The sequence below is a fragment of the Elgaria multicarinata genome, chromosome 7 (assembly GCF_023053635.1).
Source record: "Elgaria multicarinata webbii isolate HBS135686 ecotype San Diego chromosome 7, rElgMul1.1.pri, whole genome shotgun sequence".
Classification (NCBI taxonomy): domain Eukaryota; kingdom Metazoa; phylum Chordata; class Lepidosauria; order Squamata; family Anguidae; genus Elgaria; species Elgaria multicarinata.
This window is the reverse complement of record NC_086177.1, coordinates 69284475-69303501: the sequence shown is the minus strand read 5'-3', so window position 1 is coordinate 69303501 and position 19027 is coordinate 69284475. Positions and strand designations below refer to the sequence as shown.

At 44.5% G+C, this 19027-nt stretch overlaps 1 protein-coding gene across 1 annotated transcript in view; it reads left to right on the top strand.

Moving 5' to 3' along the window:
• The first annotated feature begins 423 nt into the window (after positions 1 to 423).
• NSMAF (neutral sphingomyelinase activation associated factor) overlaps positions 424 to 19027 on the top strand; it is a 46003-nt gene continuing 27399 nt past the window's right edge. The window contains exons 1-7 of the mRNA XM_063130753.1: positions 424 to 563; positions 9206 to 9295; positions 9397 to 9475; positions 9586 to 9653; positions 9736 to 9772; positions 17193 to 17243; positions 18610 to 18681. Coding sequence (XP_062986823.1) covers positions 511 to 563; positions 9206 to 9295; positions 9397 to 9475; positions 9586 to 9653; positions 9736 to 9772; positions 17193 to 17243; positions 18610 to 18681 — 450 coding nt within the window. The 5' untranslated portion in view covers positions 424 to 510. The remainder of the gene's footprint in view (positions 564 to 9205; positions 9296 to 9396; positions 9476 to 9585; positions 9654 to 9735; positions 9773 to 17192; positions 17244 to 18609; positions 18682 to 19027) is intronic.

Genomic DNA, 19027 nt, shown 5'->3' with positions numbered 1-19027 from the left:
TCTGTGTACCTGCTCAGTCTGTTGTCCAGGTACTTACTGTTGATAGGGAACTTCAAGCCCCCTGCTGCTTACCCCTTAGGGTTAACTTTAAACCGGATTTGGACTGGGCAGCCCTGCAAACGGAGGACTGTCCTGTCCTCTTTGTAAAGGAAGAACCCCTGGCCACCCCAGTACTGTGGAGGAGGATTGGGGAGCCATTGCAGGCATGTGGCTGGATGCCGAGGCATAACCCGGACTCTCCCGATTTTGCCCAAAGTCTTCCAGATCAGACCGAGAGCATCGGAGTGCCACCACACCAGACCGGCTTGCAGCCGTTTCCAGACGCGCTGGCTGGAGGCATCAAGGGCAGGTGATCCGTAATGGGCCGGCGGCGGCCTCTGCGGTATAAATGGCCGGCGGATGGCTAGTATTGGGAGCCCCTGGCGGTGAGCGAGGTCTTTGCCGTGTTGCCGGCTGGTTCCTGCTCGTTACAAAACTGAGGCGCTGCGGAAGCGCAGCCGGCTGGACTCCATGGCCTTCATTTGGAAGAGGCGGCAGGAGCAGCAGCTCTACTCCAAGGAGAGGTGAGTGAGGCGGACGAGCCAGGGCGGGCTGCTGGCCCGCCGCCTTCGGGGTTCAGGGGGCGAGCAGGCGCGCCCGGGAATTGGGGCGCCGTCCTTGGCCGGGCTGGGGGCGGAGGTCGCGCGTCTGCTGAATGCGCTCCGAGCCCGGGGACGCTGATCGAAGCGTCCCAGCTCACGCGGAGGGGGCAGCAGCCCTTAGACCTCCTTAGTTCGTAGGCCCAGCTCTACGAGCTACTCAATAAGGAAAGGGAGACGAAGAGCACCGGGAGTGGGGAGGGTGCGTGGGGGCGAAACGTAAGTCACGGCTTTGGAAACGTGCGCGCAAGTGGCCGGCGTGTTTTCCTCCCCAACTGTCTGCTCGTCGCAGCTGCCCTTTTGTTCTGCACCGCCGCCAACGCGGAAGTCGAGCGGGGCTTGTTTTCTCGGGGCACTGCGGGGCGTGCGTGTTCCCGGCTCTTAAAAGCTCCGCACGGCTGTAGTCCTAAAACGCATTTATGACGGCGTCAAGATGTTTCTTGTGGGTCTAGTTCTTGTGTCTGTCTTTAGTTTTTACTCTCGAGTAGGTGCCTACTCTGAAGTAAAAACGCAGATTGAGAAAAGGATCCAGCTGCCAGACACACATTTAAATGCAATCTTCATGGCTGTTCCGTTGTCCTCCCACGTCCTGTAACAATTTTTTCTTTTTTCTCATCTGGTTGCCAGCATTGCCCCCGTTTCCCCCCGATTTCTATCTTTGGTGTAGTCAAGAAGTTTGTGAATATAAAGTGACTTCAAGATAACTTTCGGTTGTATATGTTGGTCTAGCTTGTGTTTGTGATGTTTGGTCATGCAATTTAATTTGTGCGCCAGGGCTCTGCCACAGACAGGCCTGGTTCAAGCATGTGTAGATGCGGCTGAGTAATCAGCTCGTTCCTACATATTTAGGATTAAGGCTCACTCAGAGCCAGGAATTTTGTGAGAGGCAGGAAAGTACAAGCAAAGAAAATTGTTTGGTACCAAAATATGGATAGTACACTATTTCAAAATACTATGCAGTGCAATGTTATGTGTGCTTACTCTGAGGTAAATCCTGTTGAGTTCAATGAGGCTTACTCCCAAGTAAGTGAGTCTAGATTACAGCGCTGGTTGTATGAAGAAATAATTTTTTAATAAAAGTTTGTAAATAAGTGCTTGGTGTTTGTCAGTTGTTCCATTACATCATTGTATTCCTTCGCCAAATCACTGTTCTCATTCCATCTCAGCATCTTGCAGATGAAAATGAGATGAATCCATGAGCATTTGGATTGGGCAGGGCAGGGTTAAGGAGATAATGTGGCCATGTGGAGAATTCCAGCCAAACACAAGCCAGGCTCAAACAGAAACTAATAACACTAATGCAGAATTACTCAAGAGAGTGAGCCAAGCCACACATTACAGGCAACGTTATACAAAAGATCTCGTAAAAAACATTTACCTTATTTTGCAAATGGGAAATACTGAGCAGTATTAGTTGAATTTAGTCATAATAGTGTGAGTGAATCTATGTCAAAAAATTATTAAGAGCTGGCCACCATGTCTGGATTGTAAAAGGCAATCCCTCATTCATCAGTGTGATCCCATTTTAGAGCTAGGGAGCACCAACACTAAAAGTTTACTTGTCCAGTTTGATCAAAAGAACCATTAGCTATTCACACAGCTCCCTTCTCTTTTTATAGTGGCTGCGGCTGGATGGAGAGCTGTTAGTGGGACCATTTTTGCCCCCAGACAAACTCCATGGGCTGCACCCCTCTTTATACTGTTGTTTTATACTTTGAATTGTCTTAATTTTGTAAACCGCCCAGAGAGCTTTGGCTGTTGGGCGGTATAGAAATGCAATAAATAAATAAACAGTGCCACATGAGGGCTTGGGATTTCCAAGTTTGGTTTTCTTTCTTTCCCTCTCTTTTTCTTTAGAAATTAAGCAAAAATGAAGTAATTTGTTATCTTCTGCATTTGTTTATTTTTTTAGTCTGCAGGATATTTAGGTTCTCAAAAAGTAAAGACATATCTCTAAGCTCTGTCTCTGTTTACAGTCAAAACACAACTTCCATTTGCCATCTTGTCTTAAAGCTCCATCACACCAGGGGTTAACACGCTCCCTACCGTTGCTTCTCTGCCCGTGTTCTCCTTCCTCAAGTTTCTTTCTCTTTCAAGAAGAGGAAGTACACAACGAGCATGAGGCCCATTGAGTCCACTGTTTTAATTGCGCTGCTTCTGCTGCACACAGCAGGAGAGAGCGATTCCGAGTTTAAAAAAAACATAGGACTTAAAGAGAGGTTTTTTGGTGGCGCAAGGAAGGCCAGAAGGGGCAGGAGGCAGTCAACGTCATGTGAGGGGCCTGAGCAAACTGTGAGTGCCCAGTAACAAACGTTTGCCGGATGGAGCTTTGAGTGCATTAACACTCACCATACAAACTGTTCACATCTTACTCCAATTTGGAACTCTTTAAAAGAGGGTTAGACAAATTCCTGGAGGAGAAGGCCATCAACAGCTACTAGCCTTGATAGCTACATGCTTCCTCCTGAATCAGAGGCAGTATGCCTATGTACACCAGTTGCTGGAGGACATGGGTGGGAGGATGCAGTTGCTCTCACATCCTGCTTGTGGGTTTCCTGTAGGTTGGCCACTGTGTGAAGAGAATGCTGGACTAGATGGACCTATGGTCTGATCCAGCATGGCTCTCCCTATGTTCTTATGAGGTAAAAGCTTTTTCCAGCAGAGGAAAGGGGTCAGAACCTGGGGAATAAGATGCTGAGTGATTCAGGCCTGCTTATTTCTGTGACTTGCTCACTTTTGGGTAGACATGCTGTTCATTCTTACTTCTGATTAGACATGCAGAATTTTGGTATTTGGGATGCTATTTTGAAGTGTTGCTGAGTGATTTGGGCCTACTTACCTCTGATTAGACATGCTGAAGCCTTGTCCTTTTTGCTTCTGAGTAGGCTTACATTTATTTCTTTATTTTATGTCTTGCCTTTCTGTGAAGAAATGGTGCTCAAGGCAGTTAACAATAAAAACTGAATAGAATCAAAACTTTATTACCACTTTTAATTAATCACATGTTGGCTATGCCGACAGACGGAATACAGTCCTTCAGAACTTTCCCAGATTAGATAGGAGGTTTAGTAGGCATTACTAAGCTAGATGGACCAATGGTCTAACTCATTTTAAGATGGTTTCCTATGTTCCTAGGAGCATCATGGTGAAGACCTCGGCTCTAATAGCAAACTCAGCTGATGAATATTAACAAGACTGTTGGCAAAACAAGGCCACTAAGAAACAAGAGGGAGGCATCAACAAGTTCACGGAAAGCCACAGAGGAAAATAAATAAATAAAAGGAACAAATTTTAAGTGGGCAAAATAGCAACTACCACCAAAAAGGGCCCAAGGAGGTCTGAGCATGCTCAATGGTGACAGAATGCTCAGTGATGTGGGGTGGGGTGTCCTTGTAAAAGGACATGGCTGGCTGGAACCTTGAACAGCAATGTTCCACGCTGCAACACCTTTTTCAGATCATTTTTAATTCTTTTACAATCACAGCTGAAAAATCCTGGGACCTCCAAGGGGGGGGTACTGGCCCTTATGTGGCTACATCCTGTGAAGGTGCAGAATCTCATGAAAGTTTAGTTTCCAGGCAGGCTTAAACCTCAGCATATCCCTCTTAGCAACTAAAGGTCGGACTACTGACATTAAGAGCATCTTTATAATTAATGTGCAAGTTTTTTTTAATGCAAATATCATCAGCTCTGTGTGTGGAGGGAGAGTTAATAATTATCAGGATGACTACAAGTGTGGAAAGGGAAACCGTAACCTTTTCCTGCCCTTCTACAGTTCAAAGGGAATTTCTGAAACTGGTCTTTGCTTTGGGGGCTGACAGAGCCTCTCAATGCCCAAAGAATCTTGCAGTTTGGCTCTCAGTGTTGGGACCATTGTGGGTTGCTTCACCGCCCCCTGTACATAAAGAGTGCCTTTGTGAATAAACCCCAGAACTGTGTTCCAGTTGTTGCAATGCAGTATTCTGCAACCCCTTCTTTCTGTGAGATCATATGCTAGCAGCCCTAGGGAGGAGGGTAATGCATTGGTCACATGTGACTATTTTACAGATGCTGTTTCTGATGCAAGAGCATCTCTACATCTAACGTAGAGGTCACTAGCTGCTCACCCTTAGAAGGACTATCACATGAGGATGAGACAGTGGAAACGGCTGAGGTTGGTTTCAGCTAGGCTTGAAACTTCAGCATTATTCAAAGGAAGTAATTCTGATGCTTCTAGTTTAACAGGACTCTGTATCCCTTTTGTGTGTGTGTGTGTGTGTGTGTCTTTAGGGTTCTGTACCCCGCCCCAAGAAGGGAAAAAAAATCTCAAATTGCCCACCCCCAAATGGAAAAGGGAAGTACTGTTTCCAAGAGTGTAATAACATTATATGGGGAAAAAGACGTCGTTCTTGGAAGCTTTGCAAAACACAAAGGAAGAGTGTTAGGAATGAAGCCTGTCAACACCCGGCTTCGGCTTCTAGTTTTTCATCATAATCTCACTTGTCTTGGGGCTGGTTTGAGTTTGGAAAGGGAGATTCTCTGAACAGGTCTCTCAGGGTGTGCTAGAATTACCTAGCATTTTATATCGTGTATTTCAAGTGGTCAAAGTCTGTCACATACATGATCTTGGTAATCCTTACAACAACCCGGTAAATCAAGTCTGTATTATCTTTATATTGCAGAGGTGACACTTGGCCTGAGAGGTAGTGTATTTTCAAAGGCCACCAAGTAAGGTTAAGTAAAGTTGAAATGAGCCAGCGTTTTGGACAGAGGCCTTGGTAAACGTTGACTTCAGTTAAGCCTGCTTCTTTGATTAGATCATTCGTGTTTGTCTGGCCTCTTTTAGTCTGATTAACTTTTTCTTTACTTTGTGTAAGAATATGACCTCTGCTAAGTAATTGTGTTTTGTGAAAATCCAAAAACTTGTTACTGTACTGCTAATGATGTTTGATAACTCTTAGCATTACTCATGTTAGTGCTTTCCTTCACATTACTGCTGGAAATGTTGTCAGCAAAATCTGGTCTAAAATGCATTCCTGGTTTTAAATACTTTATTTTCAGTACCTGAAGGATTCTCAAAGAAACTTATATACAATAATAACAAACAATAATTAAACTCAATGCCATCCAACCCACTCTTACTCTGCGGGAGCACCCAAGTCTGTAGCCAACCTAAAAGTTCTGAGAGGGCCACCAGAAAAGTAGGGTTCATCTGGTTTGTAGGCCTTTTAAAGACAATAATGTAAACTTTTTTAATTTGTAAAAATAAAATTAGGGGACAGAAAATTTAGGGGTTCAAAACCCCTGGCTACAGGCCTGGTGCCAACCCTCCAAAGGTATTCCTTATCAGATTGTTGTGGGTATTCTTAACTCCCCCCACCCCATCTAATTCCTAGCTGCTAGAAATTTGCTGGTTAGTTGCCTGGCTATGTGCTCCTTATTCCCCCTGCTATTTTCAGGTCATTTCATTGTCTTCAGACGGAGAAAGAGAGGACCAGATGCAGTAGCTGTGCTGATGAGCTCAGTAATTCCACTATTCTGCTAATTGCAAATCCTTAACCTATAATATAAGGGAACCTGTAACAAAATGTTGCGGTTTGTGGAGTCTACAAATTTATAGTTCGACCACATTTGGAATACTGTGTACGGTTCTGGTCACAGCCCCTAAAAAACAATCAGGATACTGCAGAATTGGAAAAAGTGCAGATCAAGGAACTGGAACCACTCTCTTATGAGGAATGGTCATAACGTATTGGACTCCTTGGCTTAGAGAAAAGGCTAGTAATGGGAGACATGATAGAGGTATGCAAATTTATGCATGGTGTGGAGAGTGTGGATAAGGCGACATTTCCTCCCACCCCCCAATACTACTAGATCCCAGGGTCATCCCATGAAGCTGGTAGATAGAAGGAAGTAGTTCTTCACACAGGTCATAGTTAAACTATGGAATTCCACAAAATGTAGTGATGTCCATCACTTTGGATGGCTTTAAAAGGAGGTTAGACAAATTTGTGGAGGCTATCAACAGCTATTAGTCCTGATGGGGCTACAAGCTATCTCGGGCATCAGAACCAATCTGCCTGTACACCAGTTGCTGGGGAACCTGACTGGGAAGGTGCTATTGTGGTCATGTCCTGCTTGTGGTTTAGGTTTATGCCGCTGTGTGAGCAGAATGCTGGAGGAGATGGACCCTTGACCCTCCCTGTTCTCCGGCACAGCTTCAAGAACAAGTTTGGAAATTTTCGCTTCCATTTTGGTGAACAAGTTTGTCCAAACCAGGGGTGGCGAATGTCGTTCAGGCCAAGGGCCAAATTCAATTTTGGAGAAGCTCTCGGAGGCCACATTCTGGTGATAGGAAGGGCCAAGGCGAGGGGGCGGGCAAAATACAAAAATACCAGCCTATTGTGGGTTAAAGCTCTTACTGCCAGTAACTAAGCCTTAGAAGAGGCATTTCAATGTTTTAGAATGGTGGGGCAGGACTGTGTAGAAGTTGAGGGAAAGCGGAGGGGGGCAGGGGAGGGGCCATGCTATGGGGAACCCCAGAGGGCCAGATTTGGCCCCCGGGTTTGAAGTTCCCCACCCCAGTCCGAACCAACAAGCTATGGTTAATGCTAACTAGGTTTTTTCTGAAACCTGAAACTGGGAACCTTACACAAGCAGTGCTTAATATTGGCCAATTACCTCCTCCCACTGCAGCCCAGTAAGACACATCCCGCAATGTTTGGTAGGTCTCCCCAACACCCTGGAAAGGTTTTTTGGGGGGTGGGTGGGGGTACAGGGGAAGAGGAGGGAATGGAAAGTTTATGTTTCATGAGCTGCCTTCTGCTCACACAATGTTGGACCTTGCTCAAGGCTTAGGGAAAATTATGGAGGACTATCTGAAATTATTAGGTCAAATTAACTGAAAAATAACTGTGTGAGAGAGAACTCCCATAGGTGAAAGATAAGCACTCCTTAGACATGTAGCAACGGCTTTTACCACAATACTGAATTTGTGACAGTTCTTGATCTCGTTGATATCTGATGAAGTAAATTCTTCTTTCTTGGTTTCTCCAATAGCATTCTGTGTCTGCAATTGACACCGTTATGTTCATAGCTCAATAAGAGTTACTCATTTGCACAGGATCACTGGGGGTATAATGAATCTTGGGAACTTCCTCTCCAGGTGTATTTGCAAAGTTTTGGGAGAATATTGTTAGGCTTTCAATGCCAATTAAAAACATTTATGTTTACTCAAGCTTTTAGTCAATATTTATTTAATATTTCATTTAGCTTCCATGTTTGTTCAAGCCTTGATATCTGATTTTTTTAAATCAATTTTGGTCAGTTGTTGACCTGATATATTTTGTTTAACCTTTTCTTTAGAATGTGGGGTTGGTCTTATTTATGTTGTAAGTTGCCTTGGAGACAGGTGGGTTTTAAAGTACATAAACTATGGAGACAGCAGTGGAACAGTCAGCTAGAACCTGGGTTGGTTTGGTCTATATGTGGAACTTGGGAAACCTTTTCTTTCAAGGATAGGTATTGAGGGTGTTCAAAAAAATAGTTGGTGTTCAAAAAATTGACCAATTGTGACTTCTGATTTAGTGGTGGGTGAAGATATTAATCTCTTTTTGATACGAAGGCTGCATCTCTGTATGTATCTGGTTCTTTAAAAAATCTTTGCTTGTTTTTTTTAGTTATAATGGACTTCCCACAGTTCTAGTTGAATGCAAAAAGAATGAGACTCCATAGAGTATGTAGGGTCAGCCCTATTATCGGGTTTGGTGGAGGTGTTCTGAAAGAGCGGCAAACAATTAGTTATTTATACTGCAATCTTATAATTCCCACTTACCTGAGAATAAGCCCCTCTGAATACAATTAAAAAACAACAACACAAGAGCTTTAGTTGGTGCTAAATCTGGAAGTCTCTCAATTCCCATAAATCCATAATGACCTTTGGAAAAAGCTGGTCTAAAAATGGGGGGCAACTCATTATTATTTCTTTTTCATTTCTATACTGCCCAGTAGCTGAAGCTCTCTCAGCAGTTCACAGCAATTCACAAGAAAAAAATGCAACATGATAATTTAAAATATACAAAATTTAAAACAATATAAACAGCTTAAAACAATTTCAATAAAATATAAGGCCTGTTCAGACAGCTGGCATAAATGCCCCATCGTAGGCAAGTGCCTGGAAGTAGAGGATAATCTTAAACTGGCACCAAAATGCCTGGAAGTAGAGGATAATAACCTGGCACCAAAATGATTATGGTGGTAGTGAGAAGTAGATGCTCACTGTATGTCTGCCTGCAGAGGAAGCAAGTGGCAGCAATGACAGAAAGGAAGATGAAGAGCAATAGCATCTAATAACAACGTTGGTGAGAAGATAGAATCCCTGAGAGAGGGGCCCCATTGAGGGTGTCTTGCCCAAGGGCACTCAAAAGCCTTGAGGATCTGGGGAACCATAGAGGACAGGATTGGGACCTCAAGAGGACCATGTTTGGCCTCTGTGCCTGAGGGTACCGGCCCTGAAGTAACATATTAGTAAAGACATTGTTGAACTTCTTTCCCTTATGTTGAGAATTATTGTGCTTTTATTGTTTTAGGTTTTCCTTGCTACTCCTTAATCTGGAGGAATACTTCTTCGAACAGCATTCAGCTACTCACATTTGTAACAAGGTTGGCAAAGGAAAAAGGTATAATACTGCTTCCCTAAAACAAAACACTGGAGATATTATTGGGTTACACATCAGCTTAAAATTCCTCAGTAACCTTTAAATATCTTCTGAACTCTTAGGAAACTCAGAGGGTCATTAAAAATCTGCTCAAAATCCGTGATATTTGAACCTGATGAAATAACCCACCCGATTATTAAGGTAAGCAGTTGCCACAGTGTTGTACTCTCCTCCAATTAAAGAAAGAAAGAAAGAAAGAAAGAAAGAAAGAAAGAAAGCCATTTAATTTGTATTTCTTTATGTTCATATAGATCCTGTTGAGAGACTGTATTAAAATAGAAGCCCCAGAAGATGATGAAAGAAATGATACTTTCACAGGGTATGTGATTTTGAATGTAGGTTAAGTATTTTGCCTTTGTTTTTAACTTGTATCATAATTGGTTTTCAAATCTGTGTTTTAGGGATAACCCCGAACAGATTTCTATTTTATCCAGTCAGGTAAGTAATGGGCATTTCAAAATTACTATTTTTTAAATCATAAGTAAAATGTTTCTCTTAAGAAGAACTATGTGTGAGATCACACATTCAGAAGTTCAGGAATTACATTTAAAGTAAGCAGTTGGAAACCTTCTAATATTTGAATGCCTAGAAAACAAAAATAAGGGGAAATGCTGTGCCATTTTTGTGTGGAGGGAGCCTAGGAACCAAACTACAGTTGACATTATGCACACTTCTATCCACTTCTTACTTTGAGGGCCCTATATTTGAAATGTGCTCCGGATCAACCACATACCAATTTCCACCTGGAAGTCCCTCCCTACCCAGTTGGTAATTCCCCCCCCCCACCTTTTATTACAAACAGCATTGGGGGGTGGGTATAGCATTCTGGAGGAGGGTATCATTTGGTAGCAAGCTGGCATGGCCTCCTGATTCAAATTTGGACCATGTCTGGATAGGTACCGCAGAGCTCCTTTTTTTTCCAGAGTAAAAATAGTTAGCTTTTATGCATACTCTTTTAAAATGTGTATATAAAATCATATTCTGTTTTCGTAAATGAAGGAACAGTAATCTCTCTCAGTTTCTCTTAAAGTGTGAGAGTGACAATGCCATTCCTGTTCAGTTGTGGGTTTTTATTCTGACTTTATTTTGCATACTAAGCACCTAGGTGTTCTTTTTAAGGATTTTAGAAATAAAACCCACAAAATTAAAGGATAAACATGTTTCCTTTACTTTTATCACCACTTTGTTCTTCTTCGTGGTCTCTGTGCATCACACATATGGGCTCTGTGCCTGCGCAGGGCCAGGTTCGGAAACTTCTATAGCTGAAAACGTTTTAGGCGGGAACCCCTCCCCCACCGTCCACTGAGCATGCTCAGGGGTTCCCGCCTAATCCCCTCAGTTCTCTTCAACCGCCTGTAGGGTCAACAGCGTTTGGAGACTTCTCTGTTTTTGGTATCGTTATACCTTAGCTGAATAATACTATTTTTCATCCTTTCTAAACCTCTACAGTTTTCTAATCTTTTTCTATCAAGTTATTTTTTTAAAAAAAAAAAATCTTTTACTGTTGTTCGTTACCTCAGCCTTGGTGCCTATGGCACAACAAGGCCTCTTCAAAAAGTGCTCCGGTTGCGGGCAGAAGATTTCCCAAACCGACGGACATTCTCGGTGTTTACTGTGCTTGGGGGAGACGCATGTCGTCGAATCCTGTTGTTTTTGCCTAAAATTCTCCAGGCAAACCAGGAAGAACCAATCAGATCGCCTTCGGGTGTTACTGTGGGAAAAGGCGTTGCAGGCCGAGTACGTCTCGATGCTCCAAATACCATGGAGTCGATGCCCCAATCTCCTCCTTCGCGGAGTGATGCCTTACCGGTTCACCCCCCTTCCTCCTCTCTATCCGCTTCCTCAAAAGCGGCCAGGAAGATATCTAAGAGAGCGAGAGAGCATATTGGGTCCGAAGAACCCCAACGAAAGAAAAGTAAACTAAAATCGAAGGACGGAAAGAAAAGATCGACAAAGTCAAAACCGTCGATACCGATGACTCCGGTACCGACAACTTCGATACCGAAGCGTCCTACGGCACCGAAGAGCCCGATATCGAGGCTCTCCCTGCAGAAAACGCCGCCAATACCGGCAAGTCCGATACCGATACTTTCGGTACCGAGAGTCTTCTCGATACCGAGACGGGCAACTCCGTCTTCTCCACCGGCTTTGACGCCGTCACAAACGGAGCAAATAATGCCTTCTCCGGTACCGTCTCTCAATATCATTACGGTACCGGCAGAGGAGACAAGTTTAAGGGCATCAATCTCGGAAGGAGAGATTAGAGGCTCCTCACAAGATCCGACAATGGCAGAAGAGGGTCATACCTCCCCTCGATACTGCCAGATCCAACAACCAACCTTCGATACCGATGGACATCGGTACTGACAAGGACATGATTCAAGACCGATGTTCGATACCGACACACATCGGTACCGAGACTTCGATACCGACACGTATCGATACCGAGACATGCCACCCCCCGATGCCGACGGACGTCGGTACCGACCAGTATCCCCATATGGCTACAACCGGGACCATTCACCGGCGTCGATGCATTCTACTCAATACTGGCATCCTCCGCATTATCCTCCGTACCAATACGAGGATTGGAGGCATAGGTGAGAGCAAGACTTTTATTATTACCAGGAGCACTATGCCCCGTACCCGCGTTTCCAGCAACCCCCATCTGAGACAGTTTCCCGCCCTCCAGCGGAAGATACTGCCGCTATGCCACCGCCACTGCAGCCCTCGGTACCGAGGCCCCCGCCTCAACAGGTGCAAACTACAGCACCGACAACAGCGGTACCGTCGCAGGCTCTGCAAGCTTTGCCCGTGGCTAGAATGAGGGGAAGTGCACTGGATGAGCTCTCTGATGATGATTATCGCTCAGACTCCTCTCAGGAACCATCACCTCCACCATCAATCCCTTCACCAGGTGATTTGGTGGTAGCCACAGATGTTATTTCACCTTCTGAGGACTTGACCCATTTTACAGATCAAGTGCAAAGAATGGCGAGGTCCCTGGGGATCGAAACTTCTCAGCCATTGGAGAAGTTAAATGACCCAGTGTACGACGACTTATACTGTGAATCATCTACCCCAGCGGCAATCCCATACCTGCCTGTGCTATTGCGCACAGCCCAACAATCGTGGAAAATGCCCTCCTCTATGCCACCAACGTCGAGGAAGGTTGATAACATCTACAAAATCCAAGAAAAGACAGCGCCTTTTCTTTTCACCTACCCCAAGCCAAATTCAATCATAGTTGAGGCATCCCAAGGACGCACTCAGAGAAAACATAATGCTCCTGTTGACAAGGAAGGTCGGAGACTGGACGGCTTGGGAAGAAGAATTTATTCTTCCACATCTTTGTCACTAAGAGTGCACAATTACCAAGCCACCATGGCTAAATATCAATCCTTTCTATGGGAAAAGATGGCATCTCTCTCTGCATATCTGCCAGACGATCAAAGAGAATTGTCTAATGTTTTTTACACAGAAGCCATGAGGCTGTCACGCCAACAACTTAATACAGCGAGACACGCCACTGACTGTGCTTCAAAAGCAATGGTAGCCTCCATTGCGTTAAGACGACACGCATGGCTTAGGTCCGCAGGACTTTCTCAAGAAGCGCGCACCCGGATAGAGGACCTTCCCTTCGACAGGGAAGGACTCTTCCACTCATCCACGGATGAGTCTATGGAGAGCATCCAGAAAGCCAAAAATATGGCTAAGAAAATGGGGATTGGGCAGCAGCAACAACAGCTTCAGAGACCATTCCGCCAGAGACGCTGGCCCGGAACGCAGCAGCAGTTCCAACCTAGGCAGCAGCAATTCCAACTGCAAGACCGCCCTGCTGCATACCAACCTCAGGGTCAGTACAGGAGGCAACAGTACCCGGGTCGGTTCAAGCAAAACAAGAGCAAGCCTGACACGAATCAAAGACGGCGTCTTTGACTGTCTTACACCAAACAGCCTAACACCTAAGTTTGGTGACATCCTTGCCCCTTTTTTCTGTAATTGGACCACTATTACAACTGACACATGGGTCCTTAAGATCATCTCTCAGGGCTACAAAATGGAATTCTCCAACTCCCCTCCCCTCGGAACCGCAAGGTTCTCACCACCTACAGACGCTCTGTTGCAAGAGACTACGTCTCTGTTAGAGAAGGGCACCATAGAGCGATTACCAACTTGAGCACTACGAGGCGGATTCTTTTCCCGCTACTTTACGGTTCCGAAGCGGGATGGGGAACTGAGACCTATTTTGGACCTTAGGGAGCTAAACAAGTTCATCACCCCAAAAAAATTCCGGATGAACTCTTTAGCAAGCATCCTACCTTTCCTCTCCCAAGGGGATTGGTTCACGTCTATCGACCTTAAGGATGCATACTTTCATGTTTCAATCTATCCCGATCATCGCCAATACCTCAGGTTCATAGTAGGGGAAGACGTTTTCCAATTCAAAGTGCTTCCTTTTGGGCTTTCTACTGCCCCCCGAGTCTTCACAAAGTGTATGGCACCAGTTTGCGCCTTTCTGAGGACTCGAGGGGTAGAGATCTACCCCTACTTGGACGATTGGCTGATAGTGGCTAATACGGAGCAAGAAGCCGCCCGTAATACCCACCTCACCATAAAACTACTCAACGAATTTGGCCTTTGCATCAACAAGGAAAAATCAAATTTTCAACCAACCCAAAAAATTAAATTCCTTGGAGCAATTCTGGACTCAACCCACTTCAGGGCTTTCCTTCCAGAGGATAGAGCTAATACGTTAATTAAACTTGCAATTAAGCTCTTCCGCTCTAAAATCACCTCTGCCTTCCAGGTGCAAAGGTTATTGGGTCTCATGGCAGCGACTGTCAACGTCGTCCCTTGGGCACGTCTGCACATGAGACCTCTACAATTGTGGCTTCTGCGGGAGTACGACAATGCATTGGACGCTCACCGAGTGAAATTTTCGCTCCCTGCCAAAATAAAGGACACGCTCCTTTGGTGGACGAACTTACCCAATATCGCACAAGGCTTGGACTTCAAACCCCCAATACCATCACAACATCTAATGACAGACGCATCCCTATTGGGCTGGGGAGCCCACTGCGGGGATCTAACCATCCAGGAGCTCTGGAACTCCATCGACAGGGAAAGACACATCAACGTCTTGGAGTTGATGGCTATCCAAAAAGCTCTGTATGCCTTTCAGCAGACCTTATCGGGTCATGTAATCCAGATCCATACAGACAATATGGCTGCTGTCTGGCATATAAACAAGCAAGGTGGAACGAGGTCTATGGACCTGATCTCCCTCACTCTGGACATTTGGCATTGGGCAATTGCCCACGACATGACTTTGTCTGCCATTCATATCGCAGGCCAGGACAATATCCTGGCAGATGACCTCAGCCGCACCTTTGTGGATACGCACTAGTGGCGGATGAAAGACACTGTTCTGGACATGATCTTTCAGGCATGGGGACAGCCTGTAATAGATTTATTCGCGTCACCAGAGAACGCCATCTGCAGCCAATACTGCACGTGGGTGGGCCAAGGGGCAGCATCTCTAGGAGACGCCTTCGAGAGGACAGCTCCTGTACCTGTTTCCCCCCATACCGCTCCTCTCAAGAGTTATTATAAAGCTGCGCAGCGCCAACGCCATTTTAGTAGCGCCTTGGTGGCCAAGGCAGCCGTGATTCACTCCACTACTCAAACTGTCCTCAGCGGAGTTTATCAGACTGCCTCAATGTCACAACCTCATCTCCAAGGGGAAGGGACTCATCTTCCATCCGGATATCAAGTCCCTAAACCTAACAGCTTGGAGGATAAGGCAACGCTAGACAACCAACCGCTGCCTACTGATGTATGGAGCATTATCCTAGCAGCCAGGAAACCAGCTACTAGGAAATCATACGCAAAAAAATGGACAGTCTTTTCTGCTTTTGCTCTCAGTAAAAATGAGAACCAAGCTTCAGCACCGATAGCAACAGTGCTTTTTTTCCCTTTTTTCTCTATTCAAAAAAGGACTCAAGTTTTCGTCAATAAGAGTTTATTTAGCAGCTATCTCTGCTTCACACCAGTGGATTCAGGGCTGCTCGGTCTTCACACACCCTTTGACGAAACGGTTCATGAAGGGCATGAAGAACACAATCCCACCAGTTCGCTCTTTCGTTCCTCAATGGAGCCTTTCGGTGGTGCTCAAGGCACTGTCTGCCAAGTCCTTTGAGCCTTTAGCAAGGACAGACTTGCGGTTACTAACTTTCAAGGTGGCATTCCTTGTTGCAGTCACATCTGCTAGGCGTGCCTCCGAACTAGCAGCACTCTGCATTGATCCACCTTACACGGTGTTCCACGCTGACAAGGTGGTCCTTAGACTGGACCCAGCCTTTCTGCCAACGGTTGTGTCTTCCTTCCATCTTGGGCAGGACATCACGCTCCCAAGTTTTTTTCCTTCGCCAACATCCCCTATTGAGTCTGCTCTACATACCCTGGACATAAGACGGGCTCTTGCCTTCTACCAGTCCAGAACTGCCACCCTCCGGAGATCCCAAAGACTTTTTGTTTGTTATGGGGGCAAGCAAAAGGAACTACAGGCATCTCTGCAGAGAATATCTGCTTGGGTAGTTCAGTCTATTAAGCCAGCCTATGAACTCGCTGGCCTCCCGTTGGAGGGTAAGGTGTGTTCCCACTCCACGAGAGGAGTGGCCACCTCTACAGCTTTTGAAAAGGGGATTGCTCTACCAGACCTCTGTAAAGCAGCTACTTGGTCGACTCCACTGACTTTTGCCAGCCATTACCGTCTGGACGTCAGATCGCGTAGAGACTGCGCTTTTGGGCGTGCCGTCTTATCGGCAATTCTATGACTACTTATCCACCAACTGACACCACCCACCTCCGGTAAGTCAGCTTGTTAATCGCCCATATGTGTGATGCACAGAGACCACGAAGAAGAAAGACAGGTTGCTTACCTGTAACTGTAGTTCTTCGAGTGGTCATCTGTGCAGTCACACAACCCTCCCACCGTCCCCACTATGGTGTCATTTTTTTTTATTGATCACCTGGTGGTTCTCCTCAGTGAGACTGTTTAGGCGGTTTCAGGAACTGAGGGGATTAGGCGGGAACCCCTGAGCATGCTCAGTGGACGGTGGGGGAGGGGTTCTCGCCTAAAACGTTTTCAGCTAGTGAAGTCTTCCGAAGCTGGCCCTGCGCAGGCGCAGAGCCCATATGTGTGACTGCACAGATGACCACTCGAAGAACTACAGTTACAGGTAAGCAACCTGTCTTTATATGGAGACAGTGAACCTGAGATAAAGGTAAAGACAAGAAAACCACAAGTTAGGAGTTAACAAAACAAGTGAAGACATGGAGTTTGATCCAGATTAATTTAGTTGAACTTGTGAACCCATGGCAACAAGCTGTTTTAAAATTTTATATTTTAATGTATGAACTAAATGATACTTAGAGATCCCTTTAAGTTAGTTGAACTTGGGAACCCATGGCAACAAGCTGTTTTAAAATTTCATATTTTAATTTATGATCTAGATCATTCTTAGAGATCCCTTTAAAAAGAGAGAGGCAGGACGTGCATTTCAGGTAACAGAAGACAGAAAAAATGGACAATAAGTTAGAGTGTTATAGAAGAGAGAGAAAGGGGAATGAGTAAGGAGCAGTTTAAACTGCGTGCAGTGCACATGGGGAGTCAGTGAAGAGAAACCGCTATGAAAATGAGATGAGTAACAATAGCCTGACCAATCCTTACTTCTCTACACCAATACCTACCTTCCCAGAATAGACAAGCCCTTCTGCACCTCTAAATTCAGCAAAACCTACTGGCAAAACCCTATTACCACGACATACTCTAAATGAATTATCGTTTTTTTAGGCTTTTCTCACTAAAGAGCAAAACATCATTGCACCCTTTAAAACGGAAAGAGTGAGTATATTTTTTTTTCGCTTTCAAGAAAAGTTCTGAGTTTCATGTAACTTGCTGCCTTGTTCCTGAAGGAACATTAGCAGTTAATTATTTGGGCAACTGCATTAAAAGAAAAGTGAGACTTCCTTTGACATTGGGTGAAGGTTGCTTTTGTGTACCTTTTAATACCTTTGACATGAAAAAATTAATACGACTAGTTTAGTGATTCTTGCAAAGTGCTCTTTTAATTTTTCAAGTGTTATGAACATGGAGAACAACTGAAAGAAATTGGAGTTGCAATGAAACAGCTAATTTGGTGTAATGTCTGAAGTGTGGAAAATCAGTGCACAAGTGATTTGTGTGCATACTGTTCCTGTAGTGAGATGTACAGGAAGGGTAGATTTTCTTTGTTGCTACCAGGTGATATTTGTAACATCCCAAATTGGCCATTGCTGCAAGTATTGCAAAAATCTGATGTGCAGTTCAGTGTACATCCTTTTCTTTGTAAAATCCAAAGCTGTTCTATTATCTGAATGTTGTAAGAATGTTCATGCCAGCAAAGCAATATTACTTGCAAAGCAATATGTATGCACATAATACACACTCCAGTGATGGAACTTGCTTGCAGTTTCTAACATCAGTTCAAAGTCCTCAGAGGATACTCTAATAGAAAAATGAGAACTGTAATGATATATAAGCTCCTTCCTCTTCTTTTGTACATTCAAAAATTTACAATAAAGTATTTAGAACGTTAGTCCTTCAGAAGACCACTCCGTACCTTTATGCACTCTTATGCAGCTTCCATGCACACATATACTTAGCATGTATAAAAGCTATGCTGACTGGTAGTACTGGCCTGGTTTGCATGTAACGACATCCCAGAGTATGGGTTGTCACTGAATTGTGGATTGTTGTTACATCCACAAACAACCCAGGAAGAGATGCCATGGTTTGTTCTTGGGTTGTGAACTTGGGCTGGTTGTGGTTAACAACCCATAGTTAAACCAGAATGCAGGGTTCACACATAACAGCAACCCATGATTCAAAAATAATCCATGATTCAATGACAATCCATATTTAGAACATAAACCTGTGCTCTGGGTTGTCGATACATGCAAACCAGGTCACTGAGCCAGACCATTAGTCCATCTGGGCTCAATATTGTCTTACAGTGACTGGCAGCTGCTCTCTAAGGTTTCAGACAGATGTCTTCCCCAGCCTTCCCTGGTGATGCCGGGGATTAAACTTGGGACCTTGTTCATGCAAAACTGCTCTATCACTAAACTATATCCCTTTCTTATTTTAACCTTTGGGCTTTTTAAGTGGGGTAAGCAATTGTGATCCTTGGATTTCAGTCTAGTTTAATTGCTTTCTCTTCTTTTCCTAGGGTCAAAATCAATACATATTTCAACTGGATGTTGCTGGGAAAACTGAAGATGTTGTTCATACCCTCCATCAGGTATGCAGTTTGACAGAATTACAGGTGGTAGTAGTGCATGATTTTGGCATATACAAAAGGATATTTACATCTCTTTATGCTCAAATCTTTTAAGCAAATAGCTGGAATAGCTTCATACTCAGAATGCAAATACTTCTATACCAGTAAATACTGGACTGCTTTACTTTTACATAAAAGTCCTGTGTTAAAAGTATGCTAATTAGACAGTGGATGCTTCCTGTGCAAGCCCTATCAAAATGGAATGAAGTGTACAAGGTCACCGTTTGAAGATGTCTTACACAAGAAAAGTGTATAGTCGGGTGAAGCTGTAGTTTACTTTAGAGTTAAATGGCTAGGAAATCTTTGC